An 18715-nucleotide genomic window follows, 5' to 3' on the forward strand; every position below is an offset into this window, starting at 1 on the left:
TAAAAAGAAAAAGTCAGTGTTTTTGAAGCAAAACAGTCTTTTCTTGAGTTTCTGTCCTTGTGGAGCTATTCACTTGCCGTGGGTTAATGAAAGTTGGATTTTGAATTCCAGAAGTATTGGATGCCTTCATTACATCTGTGTATGGAAGATTCTATCGTAGTGTAACTTCTTACTGGAGTCAGTAACATGTTTTTAAATAAATTTTATTTGTCCTTTTTTAAATTGATTCTCAGATATTAATAGTGTTGTATTAAAATAGTTAGTTAATATTATTGTATTTTCTCATTTACATCACATATAATGTATGGAAATACTTCATTTCTTAGATGGAACCAAGAAACCTGGCAATAGTGTTTGGTCCAACGCTTGTGAGGACATCTGATGATAACATGACACACATGGTTACGCATATGCCAGACCAATATAAAATTGTAGAAACACTCATCCAAAAAGTAAGTGGGCGATTTTCATTACTTAGAGTAAGTTCATACACAGACAGATCAGCTTTCTCTTATTGGGCCACTTTGGGTCTGGTATTTATCCTTTGAACTCCAGGCTATAATTTTTAGTCCGTGTTTGATTGTTCCACATTTGGTTTTTGTGTTTCTTGTGGAGTTTTCACCGTTTTTATTTTAAATTGTAGCATGACTGGTTTTTCACAGAAGATGATGCTGAAGAACCCCTTGTAAGTATTGTGGCATAAATATTTGCATTCTGATTACTTTAGTTTAGAAACTGCTTCTGCTTCTTCTAGAATGTCCGTACTTTTTTGTTATTGCATCACTGTATGGTTTTCTCTTCAAAAGTACCTTTTTAGCTCTCTCGTCCTCGCAGTAATTAATTTATTAATAATAAAAAGAAAAAGCCAGGCATTTGTTTTAAAGAGCATAGAGCCAAATGGGAAAATAAGAACGTATGAGGAAAGCGTGCCCTCAGGTGAATGATGCAATTTTCTAAATGCTTTTGAATCATAATGACCTATCTGTGAAACGATGATGAAGACATCTTTGTTTATTAACTATAGACAGCAGTGCAGGAGGAAAACACTGTAGAATCTCAGCCAGTGCCAAACATAGATCACTTACTCACCAACATTGGAAGAACGGGAGTGTCTCCTGGAGACGTATCAGGTAACAGCCTGGACAGTGCTAGTCCATAGGATAGAATAACCTACTCTGTTAACTCACTGTAACTCTTTCACTCTATTTTCTTTTACTAATAAATTGTTTTTCTCTTTTCTTAAAGATCATTAACACTTCTTAGAGATTTGAATTGTTGGTAATCATGCATGATATGTTAGAAAACTTTGTCTAACAAGAATATAATCATTAAAAGATGAGGTTTGCACGTTCTATTTTATTTATTCACAGTAACTCATGCAATCATCATTGTAAGGTGAAGCAGATACGCTGCTGTAAAGGGGTGTGTTGTGATGGCAGAAAGATTGATCTCTAGTGGGGTTATAATATTGCTCATTAGGAATGCGAAAAATTATGTTTTCTTGTCAAGTGGGGGACACTTTACCTATGTTGTAGTATGTCTATACTAAAGCTGATTTCCTTCTGTTTATGAACGCCATCCTCTTGTGTGGCTAAGGACAAGCAATGCAGGCTCTTTTTTGGTGACTTTTTTCCCCCTTCCCTTCACTATATTATTGCACTAACCCAGCATGTTGTATCCCACAAATGCTCTCCCTTCGTCTCTAGCTTTTGTTTCAGTTTTCCAAGGGTTGCTCAGCACTTACTGAAGCAGTCACTTTATACTGATGTTGTAACAGGAGAAGTGGGAGGAGTCTATCACACGGTGATGTCATTAGTGGATTCTGTGATGTCACTGATGGACAGCTGGAACTGTAGGAAGAAGGAGGACTGTTGCCCACACTGTAGCTGCCTTGTCTGCAGAAACCCCCGTTTCTTGTAAATGGAAAACCAAAAAGTTGATCTGTGCTGTAAATTTTCTTTTAAGAGTATTTTAAACAGATCAATGCTACTTTTTAAAAGTTTTTCTGCTGTTTCTTGTTATCTCTGAAGCAGACCCTGAGGAGAAATAGCATGGTATGGTCTACCAGTCTTTCTAGTCATAAAGCATTAGCCATGTGTCAAAAAGGGGTGTGGCAGGGGGCTCAGCTCTTTCTTCCTAGGGAGCAAGTTCCTAAAGGTGGAACACATCCAAGTTCATATTTTTTAGTTGCTGTGCTAGCCCCTTCCTACCCCCTTTATAATTGTATAATCTTGGGTTTTGCAAGACAGTGAAACTATGGTGTCCATTTTTCATTTCATAATAGCGCTTGTTATACAAATGTTCAAAACTGGTAGCTGCTGAAATCTAGCTGATTTACAAATAAAATTCCACCTCTACCTAGTCACAGGTGAAGAGAGATACATAATTGGGGTTTTACACACAAAATGCAACCTAATTCCTTTAAAAACTCAAGTCTCCCAAAAAGAATATGGTTGCACGAACCACGATTTGCACGTAGAGCAGTCAACAGTGATTAGACATTCAATTTTGCTTTGTGTATCCTGAATCTCAGGAGAGTACACGCTACAATCCTGAAAAGGTCTCTCAGCTGCGGTTTTGCAGGGGCTGTGTACCTAAAACATTGAATAAACATTAGTATTTCTGTTTTCTGTTTTTGTTTTTAATTTAGAAGAACAGGGCTCCTTTGCCATTCCTATCATTGAGCTGGTTCTGCCTACAATTCACAGCATCTTTTCATGGCGGTGGCTTTCTGTGGTGCAGCTTGCATCTTTGTGAGCTCTGATTATTCACTCTGTTCTGGTTTTTATTTGCTTCACATTTTGTTCTGTGCTTGTCTTTTTCCATAAGTCCAGCACTGTCTGTAGCAACAGCAAAAAAAGAAAATTGCACGGAACTGAGCAGAATTGTTTTTAATTTTTCCACAGATTCAGCTACTAGTGACTCAACAAAATCTAAGGTAATGTATTTTCTGAAGTGGTGTAGTTAAAACCTTCAGAGATCTGATGGGTATTTGCTTGTTTTATTAGAGTGCTTCTATGCAGGTGTACTATAGAACTAGGTAGATTTTTTTTTAAAATAAGTGATAATACCATTTTCCTAGCAGCGGCTTATTCTCTGAAAAGGTGCCTGGAATCACTTGCAGGGTCCCTTCCATAATGAAGTCCCAGGTTTTTTTGTGCAAAGTATTTCTATGATAACTGTTCCCCCACATCTCCCTCTCTGGAGTGCTGCATCAGTAACAGATGATCGAGACTTCAGGAACTTTATTGAGCATAAGTCTGGTCTGAGCCTTCCTTTCCTCAACTCAGAGAGAGAGGCTGTCTGCCTGAACATGGACATCTGAGCTGTTCTTGTTGAGACCTTGGCACAGATGTCAGGTTTCAGTCCAGTGATGTTCAAGGTCCCCTGATGTAAGCAACTGCCCTATATTGTTTCTGTTATTCTGTTCTTGAAAGTTTGCAGTGTGCAGACCACACTGGTCAGCAGTCAGAGACAAACATGTCACTTCTGATAAGTCTGGGAGGGAGCAGGAAAGATGTATGGATTTGAGGTGGCCAGGCAGCAATGTGGTCAGTGTGGCTGAAATAGTTTTTAATGAATTTTACAAATCAGAATAAGTGGACTCATCTTTTTTGCTTCTTTGTGATTCTAAAGGCAGATGCCTTGAAGAGCAGGAAGAAATGTATTTCTGTTAATTTTCTGTAATTGCACCTAAATTTGGGTTTTATATGCCTTTTATTGTATTGGTACTATTGAATTGATACAATTTTAAAACTCAGAAACCGAAAGGTGAAAAATCAACTGAAAAATAGTTTGAGAAATTAAACTTCTCAGTTATGTAGGGAGGTAAAGGCTTGAAACCACACTGCTGGGACCTCATCTGTGAAGTACTTTCTGTTACAGACCAGTCTTGAAAAAGCTGTCTTGATTAATGGAGCCTGCTTTAGTAGTCAGTCAAAAACTAAGTTGTGCATAAAAACAAGTGTTTGTCAAGCTAAAAGGACTCAACAAGTGGAATTTTCAGGATGAAAATTGTCAACCTGGGCAATATCATGTCAACTGTGTGAGAAGGAAATATCTCCTGAATGAATAATATTTCCTGAACAGAGACAGGCTTTCTGCTCTGAAGCTCCGGAGATGTTTTTAAAAGTCTCATGCTAATGGATATTTCTTTGTGATTTTTAATCATGTCCTATGTTTTGTTGTTGTTTTTTTAAACAGGGTTCTTGGGGTTCTGGAAAGGATCAGTATAGCAAGGAACTGCTTGTGTCCTCCATTTTTGCAGCAGCTAGTCGCAAGCGGAAAAAAACAAAAGAGAAACCGCAACCGAGTAGCTCAGAAGATGAGTTGGATAATGTGTTTTCCAAGAAGGAGCTTGCAGAACAGTCTCGGGGTGACACAGCAAAAGAGGACACAGCTAAAGGAGAATATGAAAAAGAGAGAGATGCAGGGAGAAAACAGAGGATGTTTGTCCTGAAGGAAAAAGAGAACAGCAGTAAAAAAGATGTGAATGTTGTAAAGGATGAAAAGAAGTCGTTAAGGAAAGAGAGCGTCCTGTCAGAGGAGTCTTCACTGCCTTACCGTGAAAAACATACAAAATCACAAAGTCTCAGCTGTCAGCAAACTGTGCAGAAGGATAACCCTAAAATGCCCATTTCCCAGTCTTCTTCCCAGGTTGAAGAGACAGTGTCTGACTCTGGCACTATGCTTAGCACTTCCTCTCAGGCTTCCCAGCACAGATATTCGTGCAAAAAGGTAGCCAGCCCTGAAATTAAACACAGTGAGTTTCTAGCAGCTGATGTCAGTTCCATCACCTCAGATTATTCGACGACTTCATCCTCTGTGTATATAACTGGCCTAGATGCCAGTATGATGAGCCCTGAAGTGCAGTCGGTAACAGAAAGCAAGGGAGAAGATGCTGATGATGAAAGAAGTGAGTTGATCAGCGAAGGGCGTCCAATGGAGACAGACAGTGAGAGTGACTTCCCTGTCTTTGCCACCAGCTCTGCTGCTGAGAGGCTGTCCAAGGGGAAAGTTTCCGAAGTGTTTAAGAGCAGTCGGAGGAACTCTGAGGAAAGCGAAGTAAGTTGTACTGAGGGAAGTTCAACACCAAAGTTAGAGAGTCGCAGACTTTTTAGCTCACACAAACTGATTGAATGCGATACGCTGTCCAGGAGAAAGTCTGCACGGCATAAAACAGACAGTGAGGGTTCTGGGGATGCAAAGAGTGAGAAGGACTTACCTACTGTGACCAAAATGTTTGATATAATGAAAAAAGGAAGATCGACGAGCAGTTTAGCTACATCAGCCAGAAGTGAGACTGACAAACAAGAACCTACCTGGAGACTAAAAATTACAGATAGGTTAAAGCTGCGGCTCAAGTCATCTGCAGATGACATGTTTGGAGTTGGGAATCAAAAGACTAATTCTGCAGAGACGGCGAAGAGGAAAAATATCAGGCGAAGGCATACGCTTGGAGGACAGAGGGATTTTGATGAAATAAGTGTCCTGAATGTTTGGAAAGTTCAAGAGCCGAGTCAAAGTAGAGAGAGAGAATCTGAGCTTTCGGCTGTGAATCGTCTGAAGCCAAAATGTCCAGCCCAGGACCTCTCAATCTCAGAGTGGCTTGCACGAGAACGTTTACGCACTAGCACAACTGACCTTAATACGGGTGAAACTGGAAAGCCCAGGCTTGAGAACACTAGCTTAGCAGATACATCAAAGGTAGATCTGCCTTTATCTGCTGAAGTGCAAGCAGATGAAGGCAGTTCCTCCAGCAGCTTGACTTCAATCAGTAGAACACCACCTTCGGGACCATTTCAGCCACCAGACCAGGTAAATGGTGAAAGTTATCAGAATATGAACAAAAACAACTTCAGCCCAGCAGTTGATGCCCATCCTCATAAACTGTCTGGGACCCAAGTGGTTAGATCTCGATTCTACCAGTATCTTTGAAATGGGGAGATATGTCCACTACAGCAATTCATTAACTTAATGTTACGCTTCCCAGTAACTGTGTGTATGTGTGTGTGTACATATATATATATATTTTTTTCCTGTACTGTTGTTGTTATGCAGCCTTCATTTGGGCTGGTTTCATCAATATGCTCTGTGGAACGTCTTCACAGTGCATTACCACAGCCAGAAGAACACTAAAGGTAAAGTGTGTGTGTATATATATACATATATATATATATATATATATATTTTAAGAAAAAATATATTTGATGGCTGCATACAAATGCTAAACAAAGCATCTGATGCAACAAGCTGTGTAGTGTATACATGGTTTTCTGACTGAGAGTTGGCCTGGCATTAGTATGCAGAAAAATCGTTCTTTTGGTTTAGTCACTAACAAGTGCCTCATCATAAATTCATTTGGTTTGTTAGGGTGCCATATTGTTAAATTAGAGAAACTTACTACAAACAAATGAATGCATTTTACTGTTAACGAGTTTCATTACATTTTACAAATGTTAACACAGGTGGCTACAGAGCTTCCATTCCTTAGGCATTCCAGTAAATATTGGAGTTTTATATTTCCAATTTTAATACAGATTTTGAGTTTTATGTGACTTGAATTTTTAATCTTTCTGTAAAATAAGTAACTTAAATGTACATACTACATGTGTATCTTTTCTTCAGATACCAGATTTGATATAAATGTTGTAACATAGGCGTGTAGATAGTGGATACTGGATGGAACTGGTTTCTTTTATTGAGAATATAATTCTGCATGAAGACCTAATGAATCCAAACCTGTATCATGCCTGTGTGCATACCCACTTAAACACTGGAAATAAAATTGTTTTGGTGACTCTTTGTGTGATGTGAATTCATTCTAATGATGGGTTTAAAAATGTCGTAGCGAGTTGCTTTGTGTTTAATACAGTGTTTTTGGAACACTGAAGAAGCATATCCACAATCTTCCCAATCTTCTTAAGTCAGAAAAAGTGAGTATTAATATCTGCTGGCCAAAACAGTCTGTATGCTTACAGGTTTGGGACTTTGTATAGTTTTAACTATGAAGATGGGTTTGTACCCTAAAATCCCTCCTGGCATGTCACTTCTTCACCAGTTACATTTTTTTCTTCTATCTTCTTGTGCAACTACTTGAAAGCAAAGCAGCTCTTCACTCCTTTGCCTATCCCCCTTCTTACTTAACAGCTGTTGTCACTGACTTGGCAGAGGATCATACCTGTGTTGAGGTTAAACATCATGAGCATAGAAAAACTTACTCCCTACGCATATCTCCCATCACTGAGAAGGAGCGATAGTAGCCAGGATGTATGGGTAGATGAGGTTTCACAGAGATTTCCTTTCTAGAATGACTAACAGTCCCATGCTTTAATCTACAGTGTCATTATTCCCGTATCAAAATCTGAAAAAAAGCATCAGATACAACAGTAGATCTGTGCAGGTTCTCACCATATGATTGTGTTGGCTATCTGTACCTATTACCAATTCACATAAAAGTGAACCATGTTCTTGTGGTCTTCTTGCAAACTTAAAATGCCCGTTACTTTAGCACAAGCAGGAGAATGGTGCAGTAGCAGCATTGGCATGAAATGCAGGGCGAAGTGGGTATGTTTTGTGACATGTACAGTCATAATTGTATTGGCTGACTGTGCTCCAGGACACAAATGTGAAGCCTCGCAGGCTCCATGGTATCTTCTGGTGCTACACTGGCTGCACAGAAGCGGCAGAGCAGTTGGACTCAGGGTAGGAATGTGAAATGTGAGCAGGCAGGTGAGCAAAAGACATGGACACTGGTGGGAGTGTAAGAAGGGAATCGTGGCAATTTGTGCTGCAGTGTGTCTTCCATGTAAAGCAGGTCTCGGCGAAACAGTCTGGCAGAAGCAGGGCCTAGGGAAACCTCTGATGTGAAGGGCCATCAGAGCTGACTGGGGGCTGCAAGGGGAGATGTGTCAGATAGGTCTTGTGGAACTAAGACACGGCCACGGTCCAGACAGCTTAACAACTTCAGTGGGGGCTGCAGCGTGGAAGGAAAACCTCTTGCAGACCGGCACATACAGGCTTTTCCCTGGCTGCAGCATGATGGGGAGTCATCAACACTGCTGATGATACGAAGCTGGGAGGAGTGGCTGACACATCAGAAGGCTGTGCTGCCATTCAGCGAGACCCGAACAAAGCGGAGAGTTGGCAGAGAGGAACCTGATGCGGTTCAACAAGAGCAAGTGCAGAGTGCTACACCTGGGGAGGAATAACCGCATGTGTCAGTAGAATTTAGGGGCCGACCTGCTGGAGTGGAGCTCTGGGGAGAAGGACCTGGGTGTCCTTTTGGGGAACAGGTTGGCCATGAGCAGCAGTGTGCCCTTGTGGCCAAGAAGGCCAGTGGTGTCCTAGGGTACATCAAAAATACTGTGGCCAACAGGCTGAGGAAGGTGATCCTCCCCCTCCTCTCTGGTCTGGTCTAATAAAATTGTTTTGGTGACTCTTTGTGTGATGTGAATTCATTCTAATGATGGGTTCCAAGGCTCAGCTGCTCCCTTTTTTTTTTCTTGCTGCCATTCCAACCCGGCAGCCCAGCAATTAGCTCTTCTCCAGGTTAATTTAATAGGCTCCATTTTGAAATTACTGCTTTAATCTGGGGAAAATCAGGGTTTTTTTTTTTCCTGGTAATTTCTCTCCTTAGGGCGCACAACCCTACTTGTGACCACTAGAAGAATTATTAGTGACAAAGTAGAAAACATAAGCATGCAGCCCTTTATTTCTGTAAAGATCTTTGCTTATCATAGTTCTGTATATTACATCGGTGTTATACAAATAAATTTATTTACAAAACCATGAGCTCTGCAAGCTTTTTGCTTTTTCTCCAATGTGACCATTACCCATCTGTTTCAGCCCTGTCCCATATATATTTTGAAAGCATGCATTAAAAATTAACTTTGGTGTGGTAAAACTACTCTATGTGCCCAGCCACATACAGTATTCATTTATTTATATCTATTTATAGGTATGTACAAAAGTTTGCCAGTATACAGAACAGTACAGAAGTGTACATTTAAAAATCCACAATGCAATACATAAATGAGCTACCAGGTCCCAGTAAAAGAAAGCTGAAGGGGAAGGGTGAATGTAGCTAAGAAAGAAAACAATAACCGGCCACTCCCTACATATGTCGAACTATTTATTTTTTTCTCGGCTTGGCAAATTCTTAAATACACTCTGAATGGCAGTGCAATAGGTTGAGTTACCTCCTGCGCACTAAGACCAGTCTTGTTCTGTCTCTGGTGCAGAGGTTTGCTGTCCAGCATACTACTTTCAAATGTACATTACAATAGTATCAAAATGTTTTGGCAGAAAGATCTCGAAAGGAACCGTGACATTGGTCGACAAAAATAGAAATCTGTAACAAAGCTAAATAACACCAAAATAAAAGAAAAATAGTTCAGTTTTACAGTAGTGTATAATCACACTTCAGTATATCTCTGTTCACGTCTAGTCCCCGTAATGAAAAATAGCTTCATACAAAACCGCTCACTGAACGTCAGCCACACGTGCAGCCGTGCTCGGCGCAGCGCCGCGCTCGGGCTCACACACACACACACCAACACGCTTTTTTGCAAGAGGTGCTGCCTATGGAGGGAAAACGCTCTTCTATCATTACAACAGCAACAAAAGGTTTACAAAAAAGCTTCACTCTACTCTAGTGTAGTAACTCAGTGTTTAGCACATGGTTAGTATTAAGCCTCCAGCGATACAGCAAAACGGTTACGCTCCCTGGTTAAAATAGTGGCTGCAGGAAAGGAGCAGCAATCCGGCGCACAGCCTCTAGGCCGGCTCCTTGGCCGCGGGGGAGGCGGACTTGCTGGCATTTCCATTCTGCGCCTTGTAGCTGGTGAAGCTAGGAGTGTGGATGGTCCTGATGCTCTTCACACCTTGGTTCAGTGAGGTGGGAGAGGTGGAGGACGGGGGGGAGGTGGAGGAGGAAGGAGGGGGCGGGCGGCCGTTCTGAGTCTGCAGCGAGAAGGAGAGCTGGTGGCCCTTGGCGGCGTAGGGTGGGCTCTGGAACTTGGAGGAGCCGTTAGCGACAGAGGGGATCAGGGAGGCCGAGTACGCCATGCGGCCTGCCTGGGGCCCGAGGAGGCCGGAGGGGGGCACGGAGGGCTTGGCAGGTGGGGTAAGGGGGTTAGGGCCGTCACCGCTGGGAGCGGGGGCAGAGCTGCTTTTCCCAGAAGTGGGAGAAAAGGCAGGGATCTTAGAAGCAGGGAGGGTGGGGGAAGTAGCCTTATAGTCCCCACCAGCTTTCTTAGCACTTCCATTAGCCTGCAAATAAAGATGGCAGGAGACAGTTTGTCAGAAAGCCAGTAACACGACAAATGAACAGGACCTGGGAGAACGGCCCTACAGAGAGCGAGAGTTAACCGTTCAGGCCTGAGCCAAGTCTTGGCAGCCACGGACTGGACCTGGTAGAAAACCCAAAGTACGCAACAAAGAGTGCATAGAGAGAGAGCGCGCGGACAGGAGAAGGCGCGACCTATGGTTTATTACAGACCATTCACTACACGGCCATGCTCCACAGTTATTCACAGGTCAGCAGACATGTCCGAGGGGAGGGTTAATGTGCACCCCCAGAGCACCCCCAGGTTAGTGCCCGGGGCTCCGCACAGGCCTGGCCGGCCTAAGGAACCCGCATTGACCGAAGGGAAAGTAAACAGGTAGTTGACATCTCAACGTTACAGCTGAGTACCACAGGTTAACGAACAAAACGGAACGAAACAAAACCCAACAAAAAGCAGCAGGTGTTTTATTGCAGACAGGCATGCACAGGCATGTGAGAGATCAGTAGGTACGGGCATGCCCCCAGGCTCCAGGACGTCCAGTTAGGCCTCACTCGACAGACAGGCATCCGTTATTTGGCATAGTCAGTCAGTCACTGCAGTTTTTAAGTTAACAAACAACATTACATGTCCATCCGAACACCGGGTTAGGGTAAAACTACCTGTCTGTACTGACGCGGGTCCTGCAGCTTGTGCTGTTTGCCTGCTTTCTCCGTGCCTCCTTGTCTACTTTTCGCAGCCATGGGCACCGGCATCCGGCTCGTCTGCGAGGCAGCGCTCGGGCCCTGCGGAAATGGTGGGGAACGGGGGGAGAGAAGGGGAGCGCGTGGTCAGCGGTGCTGCGGGGCGGCCGCACGCCATGCGCCGACACAGCCGCAGAACGCCATGCAGGGAGAGCTCTGGAGCTTCACACCGCGGGTGTTAATGTCAGGAATCAAATGGAGAACACTGCTCAACTACTGATCAAACCGGATCTCGTGTCAGTGACGCTCGTCATTTCACACAGCGGGTTATTGGACCCAGCTCCCCTGCGTTTGCCCGTCACCAAACAGCAGCAAAGTAAACCAACCCAATGTCTATTAGCTGTTAGACACCTCGTGGGAGCCCAGACAAGCCACCTGAGAGGAAGCGAACAAATCACAAGACCCTTGTGTTTAATGGTGATTATTGCAGGTTTAGAAAGCAGCTGGAGATTTGATTTCTCAGACTAAGGTACCTTACGTGAAGTGGCTGGGACTGGCGGAGGGGGCTCTGTGCCACCACGGCTCTCATCCAGCACTACAAGCTCTCGGGGTGGGACCTCTGGTACTAGCGGGGCAGAGAAGGGGACAGTGCTTCCCTCAGAGCTGTGTGTGCTTTCGGGGATAACTTTGGGACTCATTTCACTGATGGTGTTTTCCAGCTGCTTTATGGTCTGCTCAAGGCTGTCTAGAGTTCGGTACGTGCTCTGCCGAATTTCATCAGTCCTAGATAGAGGCACGGCAGCACCGGGAGGGGCCTCCTGCTTCCCTGTCGGACTCTTGTCGAGGTCCTCAGGCTGGGACCTGGTGATCTCAAACCTCTTGGCTTCCTTGTGCTGCTTTAGGGTCCCATCTTCCTCCTCCTCTTCGTAAACCACAACCTGCAAGGTCTTCTTCCCTGTCTTGGTTCCTGTACGTATCGCCTGTGTCAGAGCAGCCAGCTGCTTTTTGGGGAATTTAAACTTAAACTTTTTCTTAGAATCCTGCCTGCCTCCAAACTGATCAGCAGAGTCCAAGTTTGCTTCTGTGTGCAGCCCATACATCTGACTGTACTTGTTAAAATTTGTCTTTGAGCTCTCCTGCTCTGCAGGAGCTCTGGTCTCCGTGGAGTCAGAGGCAGAGTGGAGGTTAAACACATACTGCTCATTAAGACCGTGAGCTGCTGAATACTCTGCGATTGCCTTTCTGTCAATAAGCACCGGGGGCTCTTCCTTAGGGTTCTTAGAAATCCCACGTGCTTCATTTTCTTCCTCCTCCTCTTCCTCCTCTATTTTCTCCTCAGTCATCATTTTCTCTAGCTCTTCATCACACTCCTCAAAAATGGTAGAAAGACGCTTATACGCTGACCTAATATCCATCGGTTCATCAAAAATGATGATGACGGGCTTTTTGTCCAGACAGACCACTGGCTCTTCACTGTCAGTGCTTTCTGGGGTGCCTTTCTCCAATGCCACATCCTTTCGCGCATCGATGTTTACCGTTTGCACATCACCGCCTTTCCGGCTGACTATGTCATGGACTTCACCACTCGAGAGGACCTGGACAGCTGTTTTGGTAATCATGAAGGCGATGTTTTCAGTGGGTGGGCTGTCTTCACTTGGAGAGCTAGCTGGAGAGTCTGCCTCTTCAGTGCTGTTGCTCCTTGCCGCTTTGGGTCTCAGCACAACCTGACCACAGCTGCCTGCAGGAGCTTCTTGCTCAGGTGAGGAGGGGACAGACCCTGCAGCCTCCTGGGAGGGTCTCACCAGAGGGGCAACGCTGCTGACAGGGACACACCTGGCAGCACTCGGCACAGCTTCACCCTGCGGAGGGCCCTGGCAAGCATCTCGTGACAGTCCGTAGCTTGGGTTTGGCTTTCCATTTTCAACAGCTGGAAAATGGGATCCTAAAATATCTTGAGCCCCTCTTCGTTTGTCATCCTCTGGCAAACTGACACTGGGCAGGTTTGTGCTCATATTTTGGAGGTTTTTCTTAGAATAGTCTCTACTGTCTACAAACAAACCCTTGCTAAATGTAGAACTGTCATTCATTGAAAAGCCAATTTTACTGTCATTTGTGCTGGATGAATCAGAACCCAATTCTTCTTCAGTTTTCCCTTCCCTCTTCTCTTTAGGATGGTCACTATCTGTGGGAGATCCTGTTGTAGCCCCATACACCTAAGGGGGAAAGTCGGATTACTCAGTTATTCAGGGCTGTTACTTTTACAGGACTTTTCTTCCCCAAAATTAATCATCATATTCTCAGGGGAAGCGCAGACTTCATGAACTCACCACTCTGTTTAGTGTTGCAGAGGCATGCCTGAAGTTGTCATATGACTCCTGAAATTCTTCAGGGCAGAATTCCAAATTCTGGCAGAACAGCACGACGTTACTGTTCTGTGCTATGCATGTGGCCAGACTGGGTGGTTGTTACCTAGGGCTCCTGTTTTAACAAGGCCTCCAGAATACGCAAAAGCATTCTAGTTACCTTATTTCCAACACAGTACTACCTTGGCTCATTTACCTTCCAGTTAAAGAAAAAAGAAACAACCTGGTTTGTATAAGATTGAAGTTGAAAAGGTTCAAATTATCTGATTAGGTTCAGCTGGGACACATCAAAGGGCGATGGATCATAAGGGCTCACTGCAACAAGCTCAGCAGAGAGCTAAATGACAGTCTGCCTACCTTCGAAAGTACATTTTCTCCTGGAAAAAGCTGGTTTTCAAATTACAACATTTTGCTGCTTCTAGTGTTGCTCATGCCTGAGCCATGCTGCACTGTAACAGTTAGGATGGCCACAATCTTAACGTTTCTAAATCACTCCTACAGCTTAAAAGCAGTCCTTCCCTCAAAATTATCAGAGGCAGCCTGCACCCTTGGGAGTGCAGAATGGAACAACGAGCTACATTCATTTATAAAAGCAACTCTGAACAGTATGCAGAGAGGTCATCCACTGGCTTAGAAGTAGTATAACCCCAGAAATTAAATTTTAGGGATGCTTTTCCTTTGTTCTTAAATGAGGTCCTCTGGAGATGCTGTTTCATAATATCAGGCTTCTTATTACTCTTATCATTTTTTGTTTGGTTTGTTAAGTGCTAGTGACAGCTTAGGATAAACACCAATCATGGGGGTGAGGGCATGACCTAGGAGGCACCACACCTATGACCAAAGTAAGAGAGAAATCTACATTCAGAGATGGTTCACCAGGAAGGAAACAAATCTGGCATCAGGTGATTGAAGGCAGTAAACCAAACCATTTCTGCTGACATTGCTTGAGCATAGAAACTGACTCTTAACACACAGGTTGGATGAGTTATATTAGCATCAAGATGTGTAGAAGATCAGCCAGGAGAGCCCCTCTCTAAGCTGAGATAAATGAACGATGGTACGGAAATCTACAGGTTGGCTAATGCATATATTCCCAATGCCAGTGGGCTCACAAAGTACAGTTTCTGTATCTGTTATATTTTCTTCTATACTGTGTGAGCATCTTATATAGAAAAACTACTATCACTGTGCAGGAGCAAGAAAGTCAGTGGTCAACCAGAGTTACAGCCCTTCTCTACTGAAGGCATACCAGCAACAACAAGGCTGTGCAGCTGCTCCAAGGCCACCTTGAAAGTCCTGCATACCTCTAAATGAAGAGGAGTGATTGCACAAACCAACCACAAACAGCAAGGCATCAGTGTGCAGGCCAAAGGTGCCTGTACTTTATGCTGAGAACTGGTGCCAGAATAAAATGTGGCAGTCACCTCAGGCCCGGATTAGCTACATGGTAAGTGCCTTCCAGTTCCATTACAAGCCAGAGCTTCCAGCATCACACCAGTTAACAGCACTTGTTGCCCCTTGACACACAGACTGTGTGTGTGAATTCCCATTTCTCTATACTTTTTTTTTTTAGCCAGTTGCACTTCTTGTTCCAAGCACCAGCACAACATCTCAAGGTGTCATTGTACAACACACCTCATTTTAGGAACGGCTGCCTTTCTAACAAGAGAGAAATGCAACAAAACTCATTTCCTTTATGAATTTATCATGACCACAAGGCTCCACATTTAAAGTGAATAAATCATTCTGTCATGTCAGATGACAAAAACGGACCTTATAATTAACCTTAAATTCCTGGATTCTCTGTTATTCCAATAAATGGCAGGGTACAGCAATTGGCAGCAACTTTCAAAAAGATATTTGTGCTACAGCATGCCTGGTGTCTTGAGAGGTAACCCAGGTTTTTGTGCAACAGTATGATCTTATTCTGACACCAGGCCTAACAGGGATAAAACGAGACATGTTCTTTATTTTCTCTCCATAACGCATAACACTCAACAACAAAGCAACCTTTCCCTTTAGACACCACCATGATTTTGTGCCCTCACCCAGCAAGCTGCTTGCCACTTTAGACCAGAACTGCTCTTAGAGCAGCCCAGGCAGCAGCAGCCTTAAAGGAGGTCTCAGATATCAATATCTATGTGTTACCTTCAGCTTTACAGCTGCAATGCCCTGTACAGATGGGGCAGTTGGGTTCTTCTTTGCCTTTAGGACCTGTCAAAAGTCATTTTACCCCTCACCCCAATTTCTGTTAAAGGAGGATGAAATGCAAAGTTACTGGTAAAATTCTTGAGGAGTTGCTAATGAATGAACAACAGAAGAGGTATTACTGCTATTTCCAGTTTGCACGCACTCACAAATGCACTACAAAGTTGAAATGCTGTGTTGAAAAGCTGCATTGTCTTCCCCACCACAGCAGTACTTCATCGCAAACCGGCATTTGGCTAACAAGCTGTCATGCCTGCATGACCACCTAAACTCAACAACAATTCAACTAATTACACTTAAACTTGAAAAAGAAGTCTGCAAAGGCAGAAATACTTGTCCTATTTTTCATCCCACATGTTGGCTGCTCATTAACACCAATCAACTCAAACAGCAATCCCAGACATAGTGCAAAATTCATCCCAAATTGGCTGTGGACCCAGACACGTGGCACCTCTTTTAAGTCCCATGAGTTACGGTAGTGTCCAAGTGTGGATCTTGAGCCCTAACTATCATGAGGGCAAGTGTGGAGGGCAAATGTGGCCCATCCATCTCGTCTCTGTCTTTCAGCAAACTGAATGGGATTTCTGAATGTCTAATAACTATTTCTAGGGTGAAGAAATGAAGCAAAATAAAGCAGAAATTCTCTAAATTGGCTTCTGAGACTGAAAAGAACCACCAATTCTACTCAAAACAAGGCCTTATTTGGCCATTTCCACATTCTTTTCTCATCTTTCTTCTTCTCCTGTTTTCTCTGCATCAAGGTCAGCACGATAGCACTGTCTCTCTATGCTTAGGGAGAGGCCTGTCCCGTACATCCCGTACCCCCGCAAGATGTCTACTACAACAACAAGGCTTAGGAGAGATGCTTCATCATCCATTGCCAGAACAGCAATGGAAGGATTTTCTGAGAAGCAAGAACATCTCTTCAGAGGAGTTTGAGGGATCCTATTTTAACTATGACTTTACAGCCTTAAAACTTCATGCATTCCTTGTGTAACTGCTGATGAGACACATAATGTACATCGATACAACATTCCATTTGAGCATTTCTGATCCATACTGGTATAAAAAGAAGGAAGCCGCTGGGCAGTTGTGGTTGGGGGTTAGAGAGAAGAGGACACAAGATATAAGATTAGTTCTGAAGTAAGGAAAGAAGGTTATGCCAAGACCGGGTGGCATATTTACAAACGCCACTTGTTACCTTCTTTTCCTTGTGATGCATTAAAGTCCCAGGCCTTATGTCTTTAACATGTGTATCATTTCTGGATTGCTCAGCATGACTGTTTGAGTTTACATCCATAAAAGAGCACTTCTGGAAAGCCTAGGAAATAAATACTGCAGGTTATCAGGAGACCAAGTAGCTTTTACAGAGAATTGTCTAGAGATGACCAACTACAAAGAGAGCACTTCTTTTTAACATTCACAACAGCTCACCAATATTATTTACTATCTCATGAAATAGAATAGATTTTGGACTATGTGACTAAGAGAAACAGAGCATACCAATCTGCCAAGATTGCAATCTAACTTGTCATGCTGACCTCCACACCCTAAACAGGAAAGGCGAGCTGGATTTCCATCATTACAGAAGGGGCAATGAGGACCACACAGGTGCTACCAACTATCCAAATTTAACCAGGAAGCCCACAACAAACTTTGGGCTTGTAACAATACCTCTTTACTTCCCAGCAGCTGATATCTCCTCAGAATCCTCACTGGACATATTTTGTCCTTGACCACATATCACTCAACAACTACACCTAAAGTTTTATGTGTTAAAACAAAGAAAGCCCAAAGCTCAGCTCACTTTATTCCATTTACTGTTCTCTGAATCTTTTCTTGTGCTTCCTCACTTCCACTCCCAGTGAATATTAGCAGGGAGTTTGTGTTTGCCTGGATAGGACAATCACAGCTGAATACATTTTATTTCCCAATTTTTCTCACTTGAAAGTGGTCTATTTGTTGCCTGCAGAAAGGTGAGGAAAAGGTGGAAGCTGCAGGCCTTACACAGTCAATAAATGAGAGAAGAAGGGAAGCAATACCTCTTCCTCACCCCCTGATGTCTACTCCGCTACCAGATTTGTTGGTCTCATTATACATAATGCAAAAGCTATGTAATACCACTTCTTCCCATACAACATTATTAAAACTTTAGACTTGTCTCTACCACAGCCTTCATTAACGTTCCAGATCATAACAGTACCCTTCTGGGGTACCTTCTGCTCTGGAAACAGCCCAAAAGATGGGCTTGGGGACCACTGGCCTCCTACCATGTGCATCCCAGGACACAGCCAGGACTTTTCAACCTTTTTGCTGTCCTCTTTCCATTTCCTTTGGGTTTCTCCATCCAGCTGGCTCACAGATCCAGATAAGCAGAACCATCACTGACACTATTGCACAGCCGTGGCTCCAAGTGCCTGTGGGATTTCTGGAGGCCACTACTGGCACTGTCTGCCACCACTGATATGTACAAGCCAGCCAGGGAATGGAGGGGGAGTGCTTATGGGAGTTACACAACATGTGAAACACAAATTCTATTGCTACACCATATGTTACAGAAATCATTTAGTTCCTGGCAACTCTCACAAAATTAATAGCCGTGTTTACAGATTTGAATAAAAATAGAAAAAATAAAAATGACAAATTGTATTGCACATGCTTATTGACTATTTATGCAAAATCAGACAAGTAATGATAATGAAAAAATCCAGTACAAAAATCATGGTGCAGAGTTGCTGCTGTTTTCCCATCACATCCTGTTTGCATGCCTGTACTGATCAGAGTAGCTAAGATGATACAGTACTCAGAACAAGTAGTACTGCTCCTCCTATAGTACAAGGTATAGGACTGTTCCTAGCTTACCGGTTTGTGAGACGAATAATGTGCTTTTGAGTTAGGCACACCACCTACAAAGGTATCCCTAAGGTCCTTCAGACTTCAAGTGATGAAGAATCCACTATTTCCCTTTGTAATATGCTTATGTATCACCTTTGCTCCAAAATATCTGTACCAGTGTACATGTACAGCCTGTGCTTCTGCAGCTGATTAGCATTATGCTTTTTCTGCTAGATTAAGAAGGTGCTTCTCATGAAACTACCTTGACATTGTACTCTTCTGAACCTTCATACTCTTACTGCCCTTCCTAAACAGGCAATACGTGGACACTTAGTCATGG

At 43.4% G+C, this 18715-nt stretch overlaps 2 protein-coding genes across 36 annotated transcripts in view; one reads left to right on the top strand and one right to left on the bottom strand.

Annotated features, from left to right (window-relative positions):
• Positions 1-6799, top strand: part of ARHGAP21 (Rho GTPase activating protein 21) — a 109885-nt gene extending 103086 nt beyond the window's left edge. For all 5 annotated transcript variants that reach the window (NM_001398251.1, XM_015281380.3, XM_015281382.3 and 2 more), the window contains 5 exons: positions 327-452; positions 644-685; positions 1025-1130; positions 2907-2938; positions 4204-6799. In NM_001398251.1, coding sequence (NP_001385180.1) covers positions 327-452; positions 644-685; positions 1025-1130; positions 2907-2938; positions 4204-5937 — 2040 coding nt within the window. In that variant the 3' untranslated portion in view covers positions 5938-6799. The remainder of the gene's footprint in view (positions 1-326; positions 453-643; positions 686-1024; positions 1131-2906; positions 2939-4203) is intronic.
• A 1887-nt stretch (positions 6800-8686) lies between these two features.
• KIAA1217 (sickle tail protein homolog) overlaps positions 8687-18715 on the bottom strand; it is a 277578-nt gene continuing 267549 nt past the window's right edge. For 20 of the 31 annotated variants that reach the window (XM_046938245.1, XM_004939226.5, XM_015282025.4 and 17 more), the window contains 4 exons: positions 16742-16861; positions 11503-13182; positions 10949-11071; positions 8687-10272 (listed from right to left, as the gene is read on the bottom strand). In XM_046938245.1, coding sequence (XP_046794201.1) covers positions 9778-10272; positions 10949-11071; positions 11503-13182; positions 16742-16861 — 2418 coding nt within the window. In that variant the 3' untranslated portion in view covers positions 8687-9777. Of the gene's footprint in view, positions 11072-11502; positions 13183-16741; positions 16862-18715 lie in introns of all 31 variants that reach the window. The other 11 variants (XM_015282038.4, XM_040695777.2, XM_015282036.4 and 8 more) reach the window with 6 other exon arrangements.

The sequence above is a fragment of the Gallus gallus genome, chromosome 2 (genome assembly GCF_016699485.2).
Source record: "Gallus gallus isolate bGalGal1 chromosome 2, bGalGal1.mat.broiler.GRCg7b, whole genome shotgun sequence".
Taxonomy (NCBI): Eukaryota; Metazoa; Chordata; class Aves; order Galliformes; family Phasianidae; genus Gallus; species Gallus gallus.